Consider the following 19784-nt stretch of genomic DNA (forward strand, 5'->3'; position numbering starts at 1 on the left):
CCTGAGCTCCAGTGATCTGCCCACCTCCATCTCCCAAAGTGCTGGGATTACAAGTGTGAACCACCACATCTGGCTCATCATTTTGTTTTCTGAGACAGGGTCATGCTCTGTCTGTCATTTAGGGTGAAGTGCAGTGGCATGATCACAGCTTGGTGCAATCAACTTCCTGGGCTCAAGTGATCCTCCCACCTTAGCCTTCCAAATAGCTAGGGCCACAGGCGCGTACCACCAGGCTTGGCTAAATTTTTTTTTTTTTTTTTTGGTAGAAATGGGATCTTGTTATGCTACCAGGCTGGTCTCAAACTCCTGGCCCACCTTGGCCTCCCAAAGTGCTTGGATTGTAGGCATGAGCCACTGTACCTGCCCTGTTTTTTTTTTGTTTTGTTTTGTTTTTGAAACAGAGTCTTGCTCTGTCGTCCAGGATGGAGTGCAGTGGTGTGATCACGGCTCACTGCAGCCTCAACCTCTGGGACTTAAGCAATCCTCCTGCCTCAACCTCCCAAGTAGTGGGGACCACAGGCATTCACCACCACACTCAGCTAATTTTTTATTTTTTGTGGAGACAGGGTCTCCCTGTGTTGCCCAGGCTGTTCTCCAACTCCTAGCTCAAGTAATTCTCCTCCCTCAGTCTCCCAAAGTGCAAGGATTACAGGCATGAGCCACCATGCCAGCCATGTTTGTTTTGAAAATTAGATTCTTTTTGTCTGTTGTTTGTGTGTAAAAAGGAGTTCTGCTATATATATTGACTTTTTTTGGTCTGACTTCTTTGTGTGTGTGTGTGTGTGTGTGTTTTTCTTTTTTTTTTTTTTTTTTTTTTTTGAGACTAAGTCTTGCTCTTGTCCCCTAGGCTGGAGTGCAATGGCAAGATCTTAGCTCACTGCAACCTCTGCTTCCCAGGTTCAAGCGATTCTCTTGCCACAGCCTCCTGAGTAGCTGGAACTACAGGCATTTGCCACCACGCCCGGCTAATTTTTGTATTTTTAGCAGAGATGGGGTTTCACCATTTTGGCCAGGCTGGTCTCGAACTCCTGACCTCAGGTGATTCACCTGCCTCGGCCTCCCAAAGTACTGGGATTACAGGCGTGAGCCATGGTGCCCCGCCTTTTGTCTGACTTCTTACATTATTTTGAGATTCATCTATATTGTAGCTGTAAATTGTTAATTATTTTTTATTGCTGAGTAGTTTTCTTTTATACAGGTTGAGTATTCCATATCTGAAATTCATGATATTTTTGGATTTGGGGATATTTGCATTATATACTTACTGGTTGAGCGTCCTAAATCCAAAAATCCAAAAGCTGAAATGGCTCAAATGAGCATTTCTTTTGAGTGTCATGTAGGTGCTCAGAAACATTCAGATTTTGAAGCACTTCTGAGTTTGGATTTTTAGATTTGGGATATTCAACCTATATGATATACTGCAAATCATTTAGCCATTTGCTTGTTGGCAGATGTTTGGGTTGTTTCCAGTTTTCCTCCATCACAAATGAAGCTGCTATGAACATTCTTCCTAAGTCTTCGTGTGGGTATATGCTTTTATTTCTCTTGAGTAAATACCTAGGGGTAGGATGGCTAAATCAGTCATGTGGTCGTTGCATGTTTAATTATTTAAGAAACTGCTAAACTATTCTCCAAAGTGTTTGAAACATTTTATATTCTCACCACAAGTTTCTTTGCCAATATCTGGTACAGTCTTTTTAATTTTGTTTATTCTAGTGGGAGTGTAGTTATATAATACTGTGATTTTAATTTGCATTTCCTTGATAGCTAATGATTATTTATTAGCGTGCTTATTTGCCATCTCTGTATCTTGTCTGGTGAGGTGTTTTTTCAAATATGAAGTAGGAATGAATTGTTACTCTTATATCTTGCTCTGCACGTGCAGTATTCCAAAATGATGTAAATATTTTAAGTGGAGATTGATTGTACTTCTTTAAAAATAGGCTTTAATGGCCGGTGCAGTGGTTCACGCCTGTAATCCCAGCACTTTGGGAGGCAGAGGTGGGTGGATCAAGGGGTCAGGAGATCAAGACCATTCTGGCTAACACGGTGAAACCACATCTCTACTAAAAACACAAAAAATTAGCCAGGCATGGTGGTGGGCACCTGTTGTCCCAGCTACTAGGGAGGCTGAGGCAGGAAAATGACAGGAACCTGGGAGGCGGAGCTTGCAGTGAGCCGTGATCATGCCACTGCACTCCAGCCTGATCGACAGCGAGACTCCACCTCAAAAAATATATATATAGGCTTTAATTTGTAATGGTAATTCACAAGTGATTGAGCTGATGCCAGTGTAATTGGAAGAAGTAACTGCCATCGTCCTGTATTCCAACAGGTTGCAGCATTGCAGGAAGAGAAAAGTAGTTTGTTGGCAGAGAATCAGGTATTAATGGAAAGACTCAATCAATCTGATTCTATAGAAGACCCTAACAGTCCAGCAGGAAGAAGGCATTTGCAGCTCCAGACTCAATTAGAACAGCTCCAAGAAGAAACATTCAGGTAAAAGACAACTCATTAAAATCTGATTTTTAAAAATTTGTTAGCTGTCATTTAAAGTTAAGAATATATTGGCCAGGCACATTGGCCCATGCGTGGAATCCCAGCACTTTGGGAGGCTGAGGTGGGCTGATTGCTTGAGTTCAGGGATTCAAAATCAGCCTGGCTAACGTGATGAAACCCCATCTCTACTAAAAATACAAAAATTAGGCATGATAGCGGGTGCCTGTAATCCCAGCTACTCGGGAGGCTTGACATGAGAATTGCATGAACTGGGGGTGTGGAGATTTCCGTGAGCCGAGATCGTGCCATTGCACCCCAGCCTGGGTAACAGAATGAGACTTTGTCTCAAAAAAAAAAAAAAAAAAAAAGAATATAATATATAATGTTAGGACTTCTGGGAAACTGTAGACCGTTGAGGCTCCATAATAAACAACTTCTCAGCATCTCCTCAAACAACATGAAACTACTTCACATCTAGGAAATGTTCTATCAGAGTGCCACCTTCCTTATTACTTGAAGACAGAATGCCATAATAACTGAGTGACAGGAAGAAATCAGACACCAGCCCTGCACCCCACACCTGCCCCTCTGTGGGAAACAAAGGTGACTGAGGAAACTTTCAAGAAAGACTGAGGAAGAACATTTGTGAAGCGGCCTGCAGGCGAGTTGGCATGATCACCAGAAAGATTAAATTTCGCTGAAAATCTGAAATGACTTTTGTTTGGAAAAGTAATGGTCAGAGTAGATCATAAACCACAGATTAGGGATTTCAAAATAAGCACATCTTCGGGAAGAGCCAGATGCCATGAAAAGTTGCAGGCAGGGATTTTTAAAAGACAGATGCATTTATAGACTTATAGAAATCTATATATGTGTGTGTGTGTGTATGTGTGTGTTTATAGAAATAGGCTTATTTAAAGGGGTCAGCTGATTTAAAAGGACAGGCAAGATTTAAAGGAACAATATTCCAGACATCTTCTGTGGGAAGAAAAGTCCAAAAGAAAGGAAGAAGGGCCCTTTGACCTTTGGGTGGTGAAAGGAAAAAGAAGAAAAAGGAAAATATGTTCTGCAAGATAAGACAGAAGCACAAAATTGAAAGACTTAAGAGTATGAAGAAAATACTTTGTTCCGGTTTACTAAAAAGTGTATCATGACTTGTTTCTTACCTAGCCATAGATTTTTAGTGTTAAAACAGAGAAATTAAACATCAATTAGATTTTTACTTTACTGAGTAACTGAGTATGGTAACATAACTACTATTCTCGTTATTCCTTAGTGAAATGTTTCTGGATTTTTTTTTTCTTTCACCTTAACAGGAAAAAGTAATAAACTTTTCTTAGGCTCCTTAGAAACCTTAGAAACAGTCCATTCCCTTTGGTCCACGTCAGTAGTTCAAAGAATGGTCGAGGCTCCTGGAGGTCCTCTGAGACCATTTTGAAGAATCTGCAAGACCCTCTGTTTTCCAACTATGTATCTGCAAGGCTAGATTTTCTTCATATACTTCAGCCAAAAACAGCATGTCACCAACAGATGAGTATAGAAACAAATATGAGAATCCAGCTGTCTTCTATTCAAACAGATAATAGAATCACAAAAATGTAAAACAGTGCCACTCTTCTCACTTTTTTGTTTTAGAAAATAGTTATTTTTCGTAAAGAGTATGTTGTTTTTATTAACATAATGGGTTTATTATTGTAAGCCACTGTGCCGGACCATATGTGTTAATTTTATAATTTTAAAAGCCCTTAAATTGTATCTGCAGTTCTGAAAAACACTGCATGATGTCTTGCCTTCTGGTAGGGAAATAGTAACCAGTTGTCACCGTTTCCAAGACTTGGGACAGTGGAGTCCATTTTTATGACAGTTAATATTTGAGAATGCAGCTTGTGGCCACTAACATGGAAGACATATTCAAGAAGGCTTTATTCTCATGCTTTGTATTTTTCTTTTACTGTTCTAAGGAGAATGAGGAGGCAGTAAATAGTGCTTTCTTGGTCTATTTTGTATTGGTTACAGACTAGAAGCAGCCAAAGATGATTATCGAATACGCTGTGAAGAGTTAGAAAAGGAGATCTCTGAACTTCGGCAACAGAATGATGAACTGACCACTTTGGCAGATGAAGCTCAGTCTCTGAAAGATGAGATCGACGTGCTGAGGTAAAAACCTCACCTTCACCTTCACTGCCCAGCACAGTTTGGCTCTGGTGTTAGAAACTCTAGGGTTTCTGAGCATCTAGCAAGGTTAAGAGCCAGGCTACCTGGGCTGAGATCCTGGGTCTACTGCTTATGCAACCTCTGTATGGCCGTTTTCTCATCTGCAAAATGGAAACAATACACATGCCTACCTCAGGTTTATATGAGGAATTGAGTGAATTTATATTTGTAAACACTTGCAACAGTACCTGGCAATTAAGCGATACACAAGTGTTTGTAAAATAGAAATTCTGACCATCACTTCTTACTTGTACAGCTCTGGAACTGTTCTTTCGCCACGCCCGCAAGGCCTCATTTTCTTGCTGGGCGTTGTTGTTATCCTTCAGTTCTCTCATGAGGTGCCTCACTCCCTGCCACCTCATTTTTTCACTCCTCTTCTTGTACAGTCTCCTATCCTCTGTTGATTATCTCAACCATCTACATTTTCTACTTTTGCTCTTTGAATACTGAGAACAGGGGAAATGCATAATTGATAGTTTTGTGCTGCTGCCAGTCGGTGGCTTCCTTCTGAGCTGGGTTCTTCCCAATGACCCGCCCTCCCCCTGCTCATTGTCTCACTCACAGCCATTCCAATTCTTCAGGATTCTACTCCCCTGGCTGCCCTCCCCCAACACCTCCCATGCCTTAGTCTCAATAGATGACCTTTTCTCCTATAGCAGGGAAGAAAGAGGCCATGAACTGCTGGACTCTCCCTGTCTTTTGTCTCGGGCACCTCTAAACTTCCCTGGGTTCCCATCCACCCTTTCTTTAGAGAGTGTAGACCTGTTATTCTTCCTCCTGTTCAGGGCTAATTCCTTCTTCAGTGCTCTGGACCTCCACCTTTCTGGCCTACACAGGGACTGTTGTTACATCAATCCTGATTTCTTTTGCCTTTTGGATCTCTCTCCTTTGTACACATACATGCACACGCACATTTAGGTCTCTTTAATCTTAAGAAGAGAGGGAGTTATTACTCTCTCCTTCCCACCAGAACCAAACTTAGATTACATAAGGTAAAACTGATGTTCTCTCCTCGACCCCACTATCTGCCCACACTGCCCCACTGAAGCTGCTATTCTGGTGGTCACTGATAATTGCCAAATTATTTGGACACTGTTAAACTTACTTTTCTTTTGTGCCACATGTGACTCTGCTGGCTGCCCTCTCCTGCTTGGTTTTCTTAAATTATTATTCTCCATTAAACATGTAATTGTAACTTAGGTCATATATTTTAACCTGTGCAGAAAATTAACCTGGAATCACTTTTGTCTTATTTCATTAGATGTGTGTTTCCTGGCAATCCTTAATATTGAAACAACTTTACAAGTGTGGATGTGTTTCTGATTTTTTAATTTCCCATCTAATTCTAGACATTCTTCTGATAAAGTGTCTAAACTAGAAGGTCAAGTAGAATCTTATAAAAAGAAGCTAGAAGACCTTGGTGATTTAAGGCGGCAGGTTAAACTCTTAGAAGAGAAGAATACCGTGTATATGCAGAACACTGTCAGTCTAGAGGAAGAGTTAAGAAAGGCCAATGCAGCGCGAAGTCAACTTGAAACCTACAAGAGACAGGTAAAAGAAACACAGCATCTTGATGATGGCTTCAGGCAAGCTCTCAGTTATAGCATGTAGCTTACCAAAATTACTGACTTGTTTTCATGGTATTCTGCTTTTTATCTTTTCTTTATTGTATTTATTTTTAAGTCTCACTCTGTCATCCAGCCTGGAGTGCAGTGGCATGATCTCAGCTCACTGCAACCTCCACCTCCCAGGTTCAAGCAATTCTTCTGCCTCAGCCTCCCGAGTAGCTGGGACTACAGATGCATGCCGCCATACCTGGCTAATTTTTTGTATTTTGGTAGAGACGGGGTTTCACTGTGTTGCCCAGGCTCGTCTTGAACTCCTGAGCTCAAGTGATCCACCAGCCTCAGCCTTCCAAAGTGCTAGGATTACAGGTGTGAGCCACTGTGAGCCACCATGCACGGCCTATTGTATTTATTTATATTTATCTTATATTTAAAGCGCTTTAAACTCTCCATGCAGGTACTTTTATTTTTGTTTACTTATTTTTATTTATTTATTTATTATGTAATACTTAAGAAATATACAAATGTAAAAGCATAGTTCAGTAAATATTCATGCTTGAATAAAACATTATCTCCCCCTCCTCATTACAGGCAGCCTCCATGCTGCAGCTTTCATTCCCATTTGTCTCTCTGTACTTTTGCTACATATATATATTTATCCCTAAAAAGTTATAGCATTTTGACATGTTCCAAAACTTTATGTAAATTTTTTTTCTTTTGCTCAGTGAGATTTGTTTATCACGATAGGTATAGCTTTATAACATTCATTTCCGCTGCTGTATAGTATTTCAGTTAGTCTCTGTACCAAAATTTACCCATTTTCCTGTTAAGAGACCTACAGGATGTTTCAGCTTTTTTTTCCTGTATTAAAAGAAATGCCATATAAATAGTATTGTACAGGTCCTCTACTATACATGTGTGAAGGTTTTACAACTTGATGGAATTTCTATCTAAGAGTATCGTCAATATAGTTAGATATTAGCAGATTGTTCCTTAAAGTTATTATGTTACCAACAAGCAGTTTATATTCCTGTTGCTTCACATCATCACCAACACACAGTATTGGCAAACTTTAAATTTTGCTGGCCTGGCACAGTGTCTCACGCCTGTAATCTCAACACTTTGGGAGGCTGAGGCAGGAGAATGGCTTGAGCCCAGGAGTTCCAGACCAGCCTGGGAAACATAGCAAGACCCCATCTCTAAAAATAACTTTAAGTTAGCTGGGCATGGTGGCAGGAACCTGTGGTCCCAGCTACTTGGGAGGCTGAAGTTGAAGGATCACTTGAGCCTGGGCCTCAGAGGCTACAGTGAGCTATGATTGCACCACTGCACTCCAGCTTTGCTTTTGTGCTGCATGTGACTCTGCTGGCAACATGGGACATGTAAGACCTTGTCTTGAGAAAAGAAAAAATAAGTAAAATTTGCCAATTACATGGGTATAAAATGGTGTCTCCTTTTAACTATACTTCGTGTTACTCTGATTACAAATATATTGACTGACCATATTTCTTTTGTAAATTTCCTATTTTTATCTTTTACCCATTTAAAAAATTGAATCATTTACTGATTTCTAAAGGTTGTTTATATGTTCTAGATATTCTTTATCACTTGCACATATTTTTACTTAATCTCCTATAGGTCTATGACTTGTCCTTTTACTTTTTTGAGGTTGATAATTTCAGCATAATGAACTTCAAGTACTTTTATGATTTGTACTTTTTATATTTTAAGAAATTATTTCCTACATAAGTATATAGTCTAATCTTCTCTATTTTCTTTACAAAGATTTAAAGTTTGTTTTGCACATTTAGGTATTTAATCCACTTGGAATTAATTTTTGTGTAGGGTGTGAAGTAGGGATCCCTTTGAGACTCTTTTTGTCTATGTGGATAAATAGTCAGCCTACCACCATTTATTTAATAGTCCTTTCTTCCACAATGACCTGCAATTCTACCTTGTATATCTAAAGTATCCATGTTATTTATGGGTTATTTCTGGACACTTTCTTCTGTTCCCTTGGTGTATTTATCTGTTCCTACACCAATATCACACTCAAGTTTTACAGATTTTTAGCAATTTTGATAGGTGGTAGTACAGACTCTCATACTTGGTCCTTTTTCAGAAGTCTGTTCTCAGCCCTTTGCTTTCCCTTTAAACTCCAAACTCATGGGAACTGGAATTACATCGACTCTCTTGATCAATTTGGGGAGAGTTGTTCCTGTCTGAACATGAGACCTTTCCGTGGTCTTACATGTCTTTGGGTTAAGTTTATTAATGTTTTTCTAAAGATTTTATGCATATTTCATTGTAGTTACTGTTAGGTGCTTTGTGTTTTGGGTTGTTTTTTGAATGCAGTTAGAGATACCATTTTCACTTTATTACTAATTTATATGAATGGAATTAACTTTTATATGTTGATTCTGCAACCTTGCCAAATTCTCATATTACTTCTGATAATGTCTGTAGATTCTCTTGTCAGAAGGGATATAGTAAAGAAATAAAAGGAATTTATGTCTTTTTTTTTTTTTTTTTTTCCTGAGACAGGGTTTCACTCTGTCACCCAGGCTAGAGTGCAGTAGTGCAGCCATGGTTCACTGCAACCTCGACCTCCCCAGGCTCAGGTGATCCTCCCATCTTAGCTTCCCAAGTAGCTAGGACCACAAGTGTGTGCCACCACATTCAGCTAATTTTGTAATTTTTGTAGAGATGGGGTTTCATCATGTTGCCCAGACTGGTCTCAAATACCCGGGCTCAAGACATCCTCCTGTCTCGGCCTCCCAAAGGGCTGGGATTATAGGCGTGAGCCACTGCACCCAGCCCAGTTTCTCCCTTTCTATTCCATATCCTTTTTTTTCTTCTTAATCAGCATACCTGGATTTCAGTACAACTTGGAGTGAAAAACAATAATGGTGGGAAAGCATTCCTTGTTGATTATGTGCAGAATGTTTTATTTTGCCAGTATATTACAAAGATTGCTATATGTTTTTTGTTTGTTTGTTTTCGTTTGTTTGTTTAGTTTTGGTTTTTTGTTTTGTTTTGTTTTGAGACAGAGTCTCACTCTGTCGTCCAGGCTGGAGTGCAGTGGCACAATCTCTGCTTATTGCAACCTCCACCTCCCACATTCAAGTGATTCTCCTGCCTCAGCCTCCCAAGCAGCTGGGATTACAGGCGCCCACCACCATGCCTGGCTAATTTTTGTGTATTGTTAGTAAATGCGGGGTGTCACTATGTTGGCCAGGCTGGTCTCAAACTCCTAACTTCCGGTGATCCACCTGCCTTGGCCTCCCAAAGTGCTGGGATTACAGGTGTGAGCCACCGTGCCCGGCCACTTTATTTTTTAAATGATAATATTTTGTCTACAAGCCTTCTTTGTGTGCTTTTTCAAATCTCCCTGGTTATTTTTGATGGTCTCTTACTCCTTTTTGTTTTTTATTTTTATTTATTTATTTATTTATTTATTTATTTATTTTGAGGCAGAGTCTGGCTCTGTGGCCCAGGTTGGAGTGCAGTGGTGCAATCTTAGCTCACTACAACCTCCACCTCCTGGGTTCAAGCAATTCTGCTGCCACAGTTTCCTGAGTAGCTGGGATTACAGCAGTGCACCATCAAGCACGGCTGAATTTTTATATTTTAGTAGATACAGGGTTTCACCATGTTGCCCCCAGGGTGATCTCAAACTCCTGAGCTCAGGCAATCTGCCCGCCTCAGCCACCCAAAGCGCTAGGGTTACAGGTGTGAGCTGCCGTGCCTGGCCTCCTACTCCTTTTAAAATTTAGATTTTCTCTTTATTTTTTTAAGTATGTGTATTTTGTATCTGATAATTCCAATCTGAAATCCTTGGAGATCTTATTCTGTTATTTTTTGGTTGTTATTGCTGTTAATGTTTTCCACAGAGTCTTGTTCATTGTGGCATATTTCTTTATGACTTTTATAATTTTGGATTTTGCTCTTTCATTAGCTCGTCTTTACCTTGGGGAATCCTGGGGCTCATGGGTTGAGGTTTTGTTTCTGTGGTCAATATGTGTGTTTGTTTGTGGCAGATTTTCCACAGCACTACCAACTAATACTCCTCTAATTGCTTGGCTTAGGTTTTCCCAGACAATGCAAGTAGTAAAAATTCAAACACAAGTCCACGTATTATTAACAGGCTGTGGTTACAAACTTCCAAGTTATCCTTTTTTCTTTCATTCTTACTTTTTTTTTAAGATAGCATCTCACTCTGTTTCCTAGGCTGGAGTGCAATGGTGGTATGGTCATAGCTCACTGCAGTCTTGAACGCCTGGGCTCAAGTGATCGTCCCACCTCAGCCTCCTGAGGAACTAAGACATGTGCTGCCACACCCAGCTAATTTTAAATTATAGAGACGGGGTCTCACTATGTTGCCTTGTCTGGTCTCAGATTTTGGGTTCAAGCCGTCCTCCCGCCTCAGCTTCCCAAAGTACTGGGATTACAGGCGTGAGCCACTGCACTTAACCCCCAAGTTATGCTTTTTTTAATCCCAAAGCACTCAGTTTATTTTTCCAGCTGATGAAAATTTTTTTTCCTAATGTACTTATTTGCTGATTTGTTACTTTTTAGAGCCCAGGGTGGTTTAACAACCCTCATCTCCTTTTAAAGCTCTAGGTTCCTGTTGACACCTCATGGTACCCAGAGCATCTGCATGAACTTCTCATTCTGGTTTTAACCTCTGAGGATTTCTCTTATTTTCTTGTAAGCTTAGCTATGCAATTGGAATCCCCCTGCCCCACCACAGCATTTATTTTGTTTTATACAAAAAGAATTTCAGACTACCCAGTTATCTCTATTGCTGGAAATGAAAATCCTATAGATTCTTGTATGATTTTGAACATTGTTACACTGGATGATTCTGGTTGGGAACCCATAGTAACTGGGCAGGTTTTTATTCCTAGTTCTCTCCACTGTGTTAGACTGCTGGATCATATGCATTTGAGTACTGGTGGGAGAGGGTTTAGTTTTCTTAAACCTGTAGAAGAAAATAGTGATAATTTCTAATGTTTCAGATTATGTATAAGTAATGGTATCTTTCTATATCAGGTAGTAGAACTACAAAATAGATTATCCGAAGAATCAAAGAAAGCAGATAAACTAGATTTTGAATATAAGCGGCTAAAAGAAAAAGTTGACAGTCTTCAAAAAGAAAAGGATGTGAGTATATGTATTAGGCATTTTGGTTTTGAGCACTGCTAAAATTAAGGCATTTATGTTTAATTCATGTTTGGCCACATTATTTTATTTATGAATTTAAAAATTAGAAATCCTGTTTATTTTTAAGCTATAGGAGAATTCCATTTGTGTTTCAGAAATAAGGCAAAAAAGTCGAAAGAATATTTTTATAATCATTCAGATTTCTTTTTTATATAGTTATCTTTTCTACCACTGTTGTCTCCTTTACATTGTTCTGCTCATGACTTTCTATACGTTTATGTAGCTTTCTTGTTTTCTGTATGATTAATAGAGGACTTTTTGTTGTTCAGCATATTTCAAATCTTTTTAAAATATTTCTACTTTTTCATGATTTATGAATATTGTCTTTGTTCTTCAATGTTTTATGTCTAGTGAAAAGAATGTTAAGAAATTAGTTACTAATTGTTAAAGATGGAGTAGACAGTTTTGTTTAACTGTGGATAGCATATTGCCTTGCACATAGTAGATACTCAGTATTGTTAAATGGGAAAAATTGTTTTAATCTTTTCTTCCTTCTATGATCTTTCCATAGAAAAGCAAAAGGTAAAACATGTTCATGTTCACTATTGTTTATCATTCTATTGGGTAAGGCAAAGGCCTCTGATGAATAAATTCTTAAAACGTGAAGCTAACCCCCCTTCATGTTTTTATGTCTCTCCAGAGACTGAGAACAGAAAGGGATTCTCTGAAGGAAACCATTGAAGAGCTTCGTTGTGTACAAGCTCAAGAAGGGCAGCTCACAACTCAAGGTAAAAACGTTTTGGGAGCACAAACCAGATAATTTCTTTCTTTTACTTTTTTCTTTTCTTTCTTTTTTTTTGAAACGGAGTTTCACTCCTATTGCCCAGGCTGGAGTGCAATGGCACAGTCTCCGCTTGCTGTAACCTCTGCTTCCCGGATTCAAGCGGTTCTCCTGCCTCAGCCTTCCAAGTAGTTGGGATTACAGGCACACCACCACGCCCAGCTAATTTTTGTATTTTTAGTAGAGACAGGGTTTCACCATGTTGGCCAGAGTGATCTGGAACTCCTGACCTCAGGTGATCCACCCGCCTTGGCTCCCAAAGTGCTGGGATTACAGGCGTGAGCCACCATGCCCAGCCAGATGATTTATTTCTACTAGTATAAATAAAACTATTTGGTTCACTTGAACATGATTGTACCAATAGATAAAAATGAAACATTGGGCCCACTTGCGCTCCTCTTCGCAAAGCCCAGGCTCCAGCGATTGCCTTTTCTTATTGGTCCAGTGGTGGTCTGAACCCTCAGTCACTGAGCCAATTTCCAAATCAGTCACACCCGCTTTTTTCAGAGGAACGCGTAAAAGGTGGAGAGGAATCTGAAAAGCAGTTGGTTCGTCTTAGAAAATGGCCAACCCAGACAATCTGTGCGGCTCCCTTCCATTCTGAGAGTACTGTGTCCCCTTATTTTTGACCTCTAAGCCTTGGGTAAAACAAGCACCCTAAGGAATCCCCCAGCAGTCCAGCTGTCCGTGTGGATGCCGAGTTCCTCCCAAATTGCAGGGCCTGGCTACTGATTGGCCATGAAAGGCCTCCTAGGCCCTCACTGGAGGATCTGAACGCCCCTCCTTGGCGTAACGACTGGAAGGGGTGGCTCCGGCGAGGACAAGCAGCAGGCTGGGGAGAGTCGGTCACGGGTGGGGCGCACCTAAGAGTGGGAACCTGGGAGGCCGGGCTCTTGGGGGGTTGCGGGGAGGAGAGAGCCCACCTGTTTCGTAACAATGAAAACACCACCAACCCCTCAGCGCCTCCGGGCTGGGACACCTGCCTGACCTGTGTTCCCTTAATGAGGATTCTGTGCTGTTAGGGATTATTTTTATTCCAGCCCTTGACATTTCTGTACTTCATTTCTCAGTCAGCATTGATTTTTAAAACTCCTGGCCTAGTCTCTTGCCGTGGACTCATTCATCCCGCAGTTATTTAGCGCGTGCTGTTTGCCAGGCACTGTGTTAGTAGAGTTGGAGATACAAAAATAAATTAGGCAATTGTGGTACAAGATGAAAAGTGCTATAATTGAAACGTGTGCAAGGGCTGATAGTGACATAAAGGATTTTCCTTGTGGATAGGTTTACCCAGAAAGGCTTCCCAAAGACATAGGATGAGTCAAGAATGAATGATAGGGCTTTAACAGACCCAGGAAAAAAAGTGGACGTGACTTCTCCAGCTTTTTAATTAGACGACGCTGCCGTGCTAATTTCTCCAAAGGAGAAACAAAAGTAGTGTAATAGAGATATTCTAATACTTCCCTTAAGATAGATACATATTTTGAGATGGAGTCTCGCTCTGTTGCCAGGCTGGAGTGCAGTGGCGAGATCTTGGCTCCCAGGTTCAAGCGATTCTCCTGCCATAGCCTCCCTACTAGCTGGGACTACAGGGGTGTGCCACCACGCTCGGCTAATTTTTTGTATTTTTAGTAGAGACAGGGTTTCACTGTGTTAGCCAGGATGGTCTCAATCTCCTGACCATGTGATCCGCCCACCTCAGCCTCCCAAAGTGCTGAGATTACAGGTGTGAGCCACCGCGCCTGGCCAAGATGTAGATGTAGATGTAGATGTGTGTGTATATATATTTTTTAATCCAGGTGCCATAAAAGATGTTTTAAATCTAATTCCTACTTTGTTGTAAATTGCTTTGGGCAGACAATTTAAGCTTAGATCCAGAAATGCTATTCAGGTTAGGGGCTGTCAGTGTTTTGTAGAAAAGGGCAAATTTAGGCCAGGCATGGTGGTGACGCCTGTAATCCCAACCCTTGGGGAGTCTGAGGTGGACAGAGGGCTTGAGCTCACAAGTTCAAGAGCAGCCTGGGCAACATAGCAAGACACCCCCCTACAAAAAAATTTTTTTAATTAGCTGGTCATGGTGGCATGTGCCTGTGGGCCCAACTACTCAGGAGACTAAGGCAGGAGTATCACTTGAGCCTGGGAGGCAGAGGCTGCAGTGAGCTGAGGTCGCGCCACTGCATTCCAGCCTGGGCAATAAAAAAAAAAAAAAGAAAAAGAAAAGGGCCAATTTAGTAATAGGATAATTTGGCAAGGATGACAGAAACAAAGACTTAATTGCAACTTGAGTTTTTTAAACCTCATCAAGTTTGTGTAAGAATGGTGTTTCTTGGCCAGGCACGGTGGCTCATGCCTGTAATCGCAGCACTTTGAGAGGCTGAGGTGGACAGATCACGAGGTCAGGAGATCAAGACCATCCTGGCTAACACAGTGAAACCCCGTCTCTACTAAAAATACAAAAAATTAGCTGGGCATGGTGACAGGCACCTGTAGTCCCAGCTTTTTGGGAGGCTGAGGCAGGAGAATGGCGTGAACCCGGGAGGCAGAGCTTGCAGTGAGCTGAGATTGCGCCACTGCACTCCAGCCTAGGGGACAGAGCAAGACTGTCTGAAAAACAAAACAAAACAAAACAAAAAAAGAATGGTGTTTCTTACAGCATGGTGAATAGTGTTAGAATCACCTGGGATGCAGATTCCCAGGTCCACTCATGCCTACAAATCAGGGACTCTGGGGACAAAGTTCAGAAAGGTGAATTTTAAAACAGTGTCCCAGGTGTTTTTTGTGCACATCAATGTTTTAGGCCCTCTGGCATAGGATAATGGAGGCAGATGTAAGGTAAAATTCATTTCCTCACTTTGCATGTTGGGAGAACACGTTTATATCTCACCTGTCTGTCATCCCCTTTGTTATCAGTGTGAGATCATACAGTCCTCAAGAAGTATTAATGAAATGACTTAAAGAAAAAGTTTTCTTAAATAACACTCTGTTGCCCGACACCCCTTATATAAGCAGAAAGGAGTTTGGGACCTCAGCTTCTAAAATGGGAACCATGCTAAGGATCAAAAAGTGAAGACACTTGGGGACCCCCTGTCTTGCAAATACAACCAACCACAGAAGGGCGTGAGAGTAGTTTCTTGGCTTGCTTGACTTCCTTCTCACTTTCCCTTGGTTGACCCAAAAAGACCCAAAGCTCAATCATTTAGGTGGGCTGATGATTCCATATCATTCGAACTTTCAATCACTAAGAGGAAAAAAAAAAAAAAGATGGGTGGAGATATCCCAAAACATATTTAGGTTAACTTTATGGTATGCTTTATTTGATTAAAACACTTAACCATTAGGCTGGGCACAGTGGCTGACACCTGTGATCCCAGCAGTTTGGGAGGCCAAGGCAGGTGGATCACTTGAGGCCAGAAGTTGGAGACCAGCCTGGCCAACATGGCAAAACTCCGCCTCTACTAAAAATAGAAAAATTAGCCAAGCATGGTGGTGCGTGCCTGTAATTCTAGCTACTCAAGAGGCTGAGGCACAAGAATTGCTTGAACCCGGGAGGTGGATGCCACAGTGAGCTGAAATAGCACAATTGCACTTTAGCCTGGGCAACAGAGTGAGACTGTCTCCAAAAAAAGAAAACCAAAAAAACCAAAACACTTAACCATTAAAGAAAGCCCAAAAAGATTCACAACTTTACACACTTGATCTTAGCCAAGAGGCCGAGAAGCGATAAGATTCACAACTTTAAAAAGAAAACTGATATGTACCATCATAAACATAAGGTGTCATAAACGTTGAAGACCATCATAATGGTCTCTGCTCTGCAGCTTGAGCTAGTAACTAAACTCTCCAAGACTTGGTTTGTTCTGCAAAATGAGAATCATAACTTCTTTCTCCAGAGCCAGATGAAGAGTTTTAGATGCTCTTGGTAAGGCAAAACACTCCCCAATATGTAATTTTTTTTTTTTTTTTTTTTTTTTTTGAGACAGAGTCTCGCTCTGTCGCCCAGGCTGGAGTGCAGTGGCCGGATCTCAGCTCACTGCAAGCTCCGCCTCCTGGGTTTACGCCATTCACCTGCCTCAGCCTCCCAAGTAGCTGGGACTACAGGCGCCCGCCACCTCGCCCAGCTAGTTTTTTGTATTTTTTTAGTAGAGACGGGTTTCACCATGTTAGCCAGGATGGTCTCGATCTCCTGACCTCGTGATCCGCCCGTCTCGGCCTCCCAAAGTGCCGGGATTACAGGCTTGAGCCACCGCGCCCAGCCCCCAATATGTAATTTTAAATGAAAACAGTATTAAATATAATATAGAAAAAGTTGTGCTGTATTAAATGTGATACAGAAAAGTTGGCTGTAATACTCTGATATCCTTTCTTAAGAAGATATCAGATAACCATTTTCTTTTTTCTTTTTTTGAGACGGAGTCTTGGTCTTGTCACCCAGACTGGAGTGTTTTTAAGACGAAGTCTGTGCTCTTGTCCCCCAGGCTGGAGTGCAATGGTGCAATCTAAGCTCAGTGCAACCTCCGCCTCCCAGTTTCAAGCGATTCTCCTGCCTTAGCCTCCCGAGTACCTGGGATTACAGGTGACTGCCACCACAACCGGCTACGTTTTGTATGTTTAGTAGAGACAGGGTTTCACCATGTTGGCCAGGCTGGTCTCGAACTCCTGACCTCAGGTGATCCACCCACCTCGGCCTCTCAAAGTGCTGGGATTACAGGCGTGAGCCACCACACTCGGCCACTTTTTGCATTTTTAATAGAGAAGGAGTTTCATCGTGTTGACCAGGCTGATCTTGAACTCCTGGCCTCAGGTGATCTGCCCTCCATGACCTCCCAAAGTGCTGGGATTACAGGTGTGTTCCACTGCGCCCGACCAGATAACCATTTACTCTTGACAAATTAGGGTGACGTAGTTTTGCTGGTGCCCTAAGATCACACCTAGTGGCAGGTAATTTAATGTTGCACACTTAACACAATTATTTCAAATATTAAATAGAATATGGGCCAGGCATGGTGGCTCGTGCCTGTAATCCCAGCACTTTGGGAGGGCAAGGAAGTAAGATTTCTTGAGTCCAGGAGCTTGAGTTCAGCCTGGCCAACACATTGAGATTCCATCTGTCTCTAAATATGTATTACAAAAATAAAAATAATGACTGGGTGCAATGGCTCATACCTGTAGTCCCAGCTACTTGGAAGGCTCGGATGGGAGGATCACTTGAGCCCAGGAGTTTGAGGTTACAGTGAGCCAAAACTGTGCCACTTCACTCCAGCATGGGTGACAGCGAGACCCTGTCTCTAAAAGAAAATGATAATTTTCTTTTAAGTACATCAGACTTCCTAAAGCAGTGATTTTTTTTCAACTAAGAAAAGTTGAGTAGGTGTCAATCCATTAAGGAACTTAGATCCTAAGGAGAAAACTGCTCTTTCTCCCAGGAAAAGAACCACACTTGGCTCAAGGTTTACCCCACCCACTCCTTTGTCATCAGCTGGGGATGGTGGAGGCCAACGGATCGCTTGTTTGGCTTCACAGTTCACTCCCAGACTAGTAACCAGCCTGTGGCTTTTCAGTTACCTGAAACTGGAATTTGTCTTTTCCTCTTGACTACAACATTTTTTTTCCCCTGCTCCTCTCTTTCATTTCACCTCCTTGCTCTCTCTCTGTTGTCTTATTAATCAACTCTCTTCTTGCTTCATTTTCCAGTTTACCCAGCTGCACAGAAACCATTTTCATTTTGTTCTCACCACCACTCCCCTTCTTTATTCTCTTGACCTGTTTCTAGCTTGTCAAACCCTAATTGAGATATCCTAATTTTTTTTCTCTATTCCAGATTACCAAGGACAACTTAAGGAAATTATTATGTATCTTTCTTGTTTTCACCAAAAATATATCGTTTGTGATTATAACTGCATCCTCATTGCTGCCTCGCAGTTCTTTCAGATATCTCTAAGCATCTCTACATGAGTTTTGTTTTTTCTTTTTCTTTTTTTTTTTTGAGATGGAATTTTGCTCTTTTTGCCCAGGCTGGAGCACAATGGTGTGATCTCAGCTCATTGCAACCTCCGCCTCCCAGGTTCAGTGATTCTCCTGCCTCAGCCTCCAGAGTAGCTGGAATTACAGGCGCCCGCCACCATACTCAGCTAATTTTTTGTATTTTTAGTAGAGACAGGGTTTCACCATGTTGACCAGGCTGGTCTTGAACTCCTGACCTCAGATGATCCACCTGCGTTGGCCTCCCAGTGTGCTGGGATTACAGGCATGAGCCACTGCACCCAGCCTCTACATGAGTTTTTATGCAATTTTCAGAATCTCGACCGAGCGCGGTGGCTCAAGCCTGTAATCCCAGCACTTTGGGAGGCCGAGACGGGCGGATCACAAGGTCAGGAGATCGAGACCATCCTGACTAAGCCGGTGAAACCCCGTCTCTACTAAAAAATACAAAAAACTAGCTGGGCGAGGTGGCGGGCGCCTGTAGTCCCAGCTACTCGGGAGGCTGAGGCAGGAGAATGGCATAAACCCGGGAGGCGGAGCTTGCAGTGAGCTGAGATCCGGCCACTGCACTCCAGCCTGGGCAACAGAAAGAGACTCTGTCTCAAAAAAAAAAAAAAAAAAAAAAAAAAAACTCACCTGAAGTTTAACCCTTTTTCTCTCAGCTCTGATATAATCAAGAAACCATAAGCCCTTTCATGTAAACTATCACATTTGTTTCTTTGCACCTGTAAACCTATATGTTTTAACCTTACTGCTATAGTTTGAATGTCCCCTCTGAAACTCATGTTGAAAGTTAATACCCAGTATGGTAGTTTTGAGAGGTGAGGCCTTCAAGAGGTGATTAAAGCATGAGGACTCTGCCCTCGGGGATGGATTAATGCATACATGGATTAATATGTTAATGGAGTAATGCGTTGTCATGGGAGTGGTACTGGTTGCTTTATAAGAAAAAGAGGGCCTGGTGCGGTGGCTCAGGCCTGTAATCCCAGCACTTTGAAAGGCCCGAGGCGAGTGGATCTCCTGAGGTCAGGAGTTTGAGACCAACTTGGCTGACGTGGCAAAAACTGGTCTCTACTAAAAATACAAGGATTAGCTGGGTGTGGAGATGGGGGCGCCTGTAATCCCAGTTACTGGGGAGGCTGAGGCAGGAGAGTCACTTGAACCTGAGAGGTGGAGGTTGCAGTTAACCAAGATCATGCCACTGTATTCCAGCCTGGGTGACAAGAGTGAAACTCCTCAATAAAAAGAAAAAGAGACCTGAGCGAACAAGTGAGCATGCTCAACCCCCTCACCATGTGATGCCCTGTGTTGCATCGGGACTCTGCAGAGAGTCCCCACCAGCAGGCAGGCTCTTACCAGATGTGCCCCCTCAGTCTTGGACTTCTCAGACTCTAGAATTGTAAATAATAATTTTTTTTTTTTTTTTTTTTGAGATGAGGTCTCACTCGTTTACCCAAGCTGGGATGCAGTGGCATGATCTGGCCTCTGCCTCCTGGGCTCAAGTGATCCTCCCACCTCAATCT

At 41.9% G+C, this 19784-nt stretch overlaps 1 protein-coding gene across 5 annotated transcripts in view; it reads left to right on the top strand.

Moving 5' to 3' along the window:
- Positions 1-19784, top strand: part of HOOK3 (hook microtubule tethering protein 3) — a 130836-nt gene that overhangs the window by 70462 nt on the left and 40590 nt on the right. For all 5 annotated transcript variants that reach the window (XM_033232583.1, XM_033232557.1, XM_033232590.1 and 2 more), the window contains 5 exons: positions 2336-2499; positions 4516-4656; positions 6063-6264; positions 11334-11444; positions 12145-12232. In XM_033232583.1, the coding sequence (XP_033088474.1) occupies positions 2336-2499; positions 4516-4656; positions 6063-6264; positions 11334-11444; positions 12145-12232 (706 nt within the window). The remainder of the gene's footprint in view (positions 1-2335; positions 2500-4515; positions 4657-6062; positions 6265-11333; positions 11445-12144; positions 12233-19784) is intronic.

This window comes from Trachypithecus francoisi, unplaced genomic scaffold (assembly GCF_009764315.1).
Source record: "Trachypithecus francoisi isolate TF-2019V2 unplaced genomic scaffold, Tfra_2.0 Contig01440, whole genome shotgun sequence".
NCBI lineage: Eukaryota > Metazoa > Chordata > Mammalia > Primates > Cercopithecidae > Trachypithecus > Trachypithecus francoisi.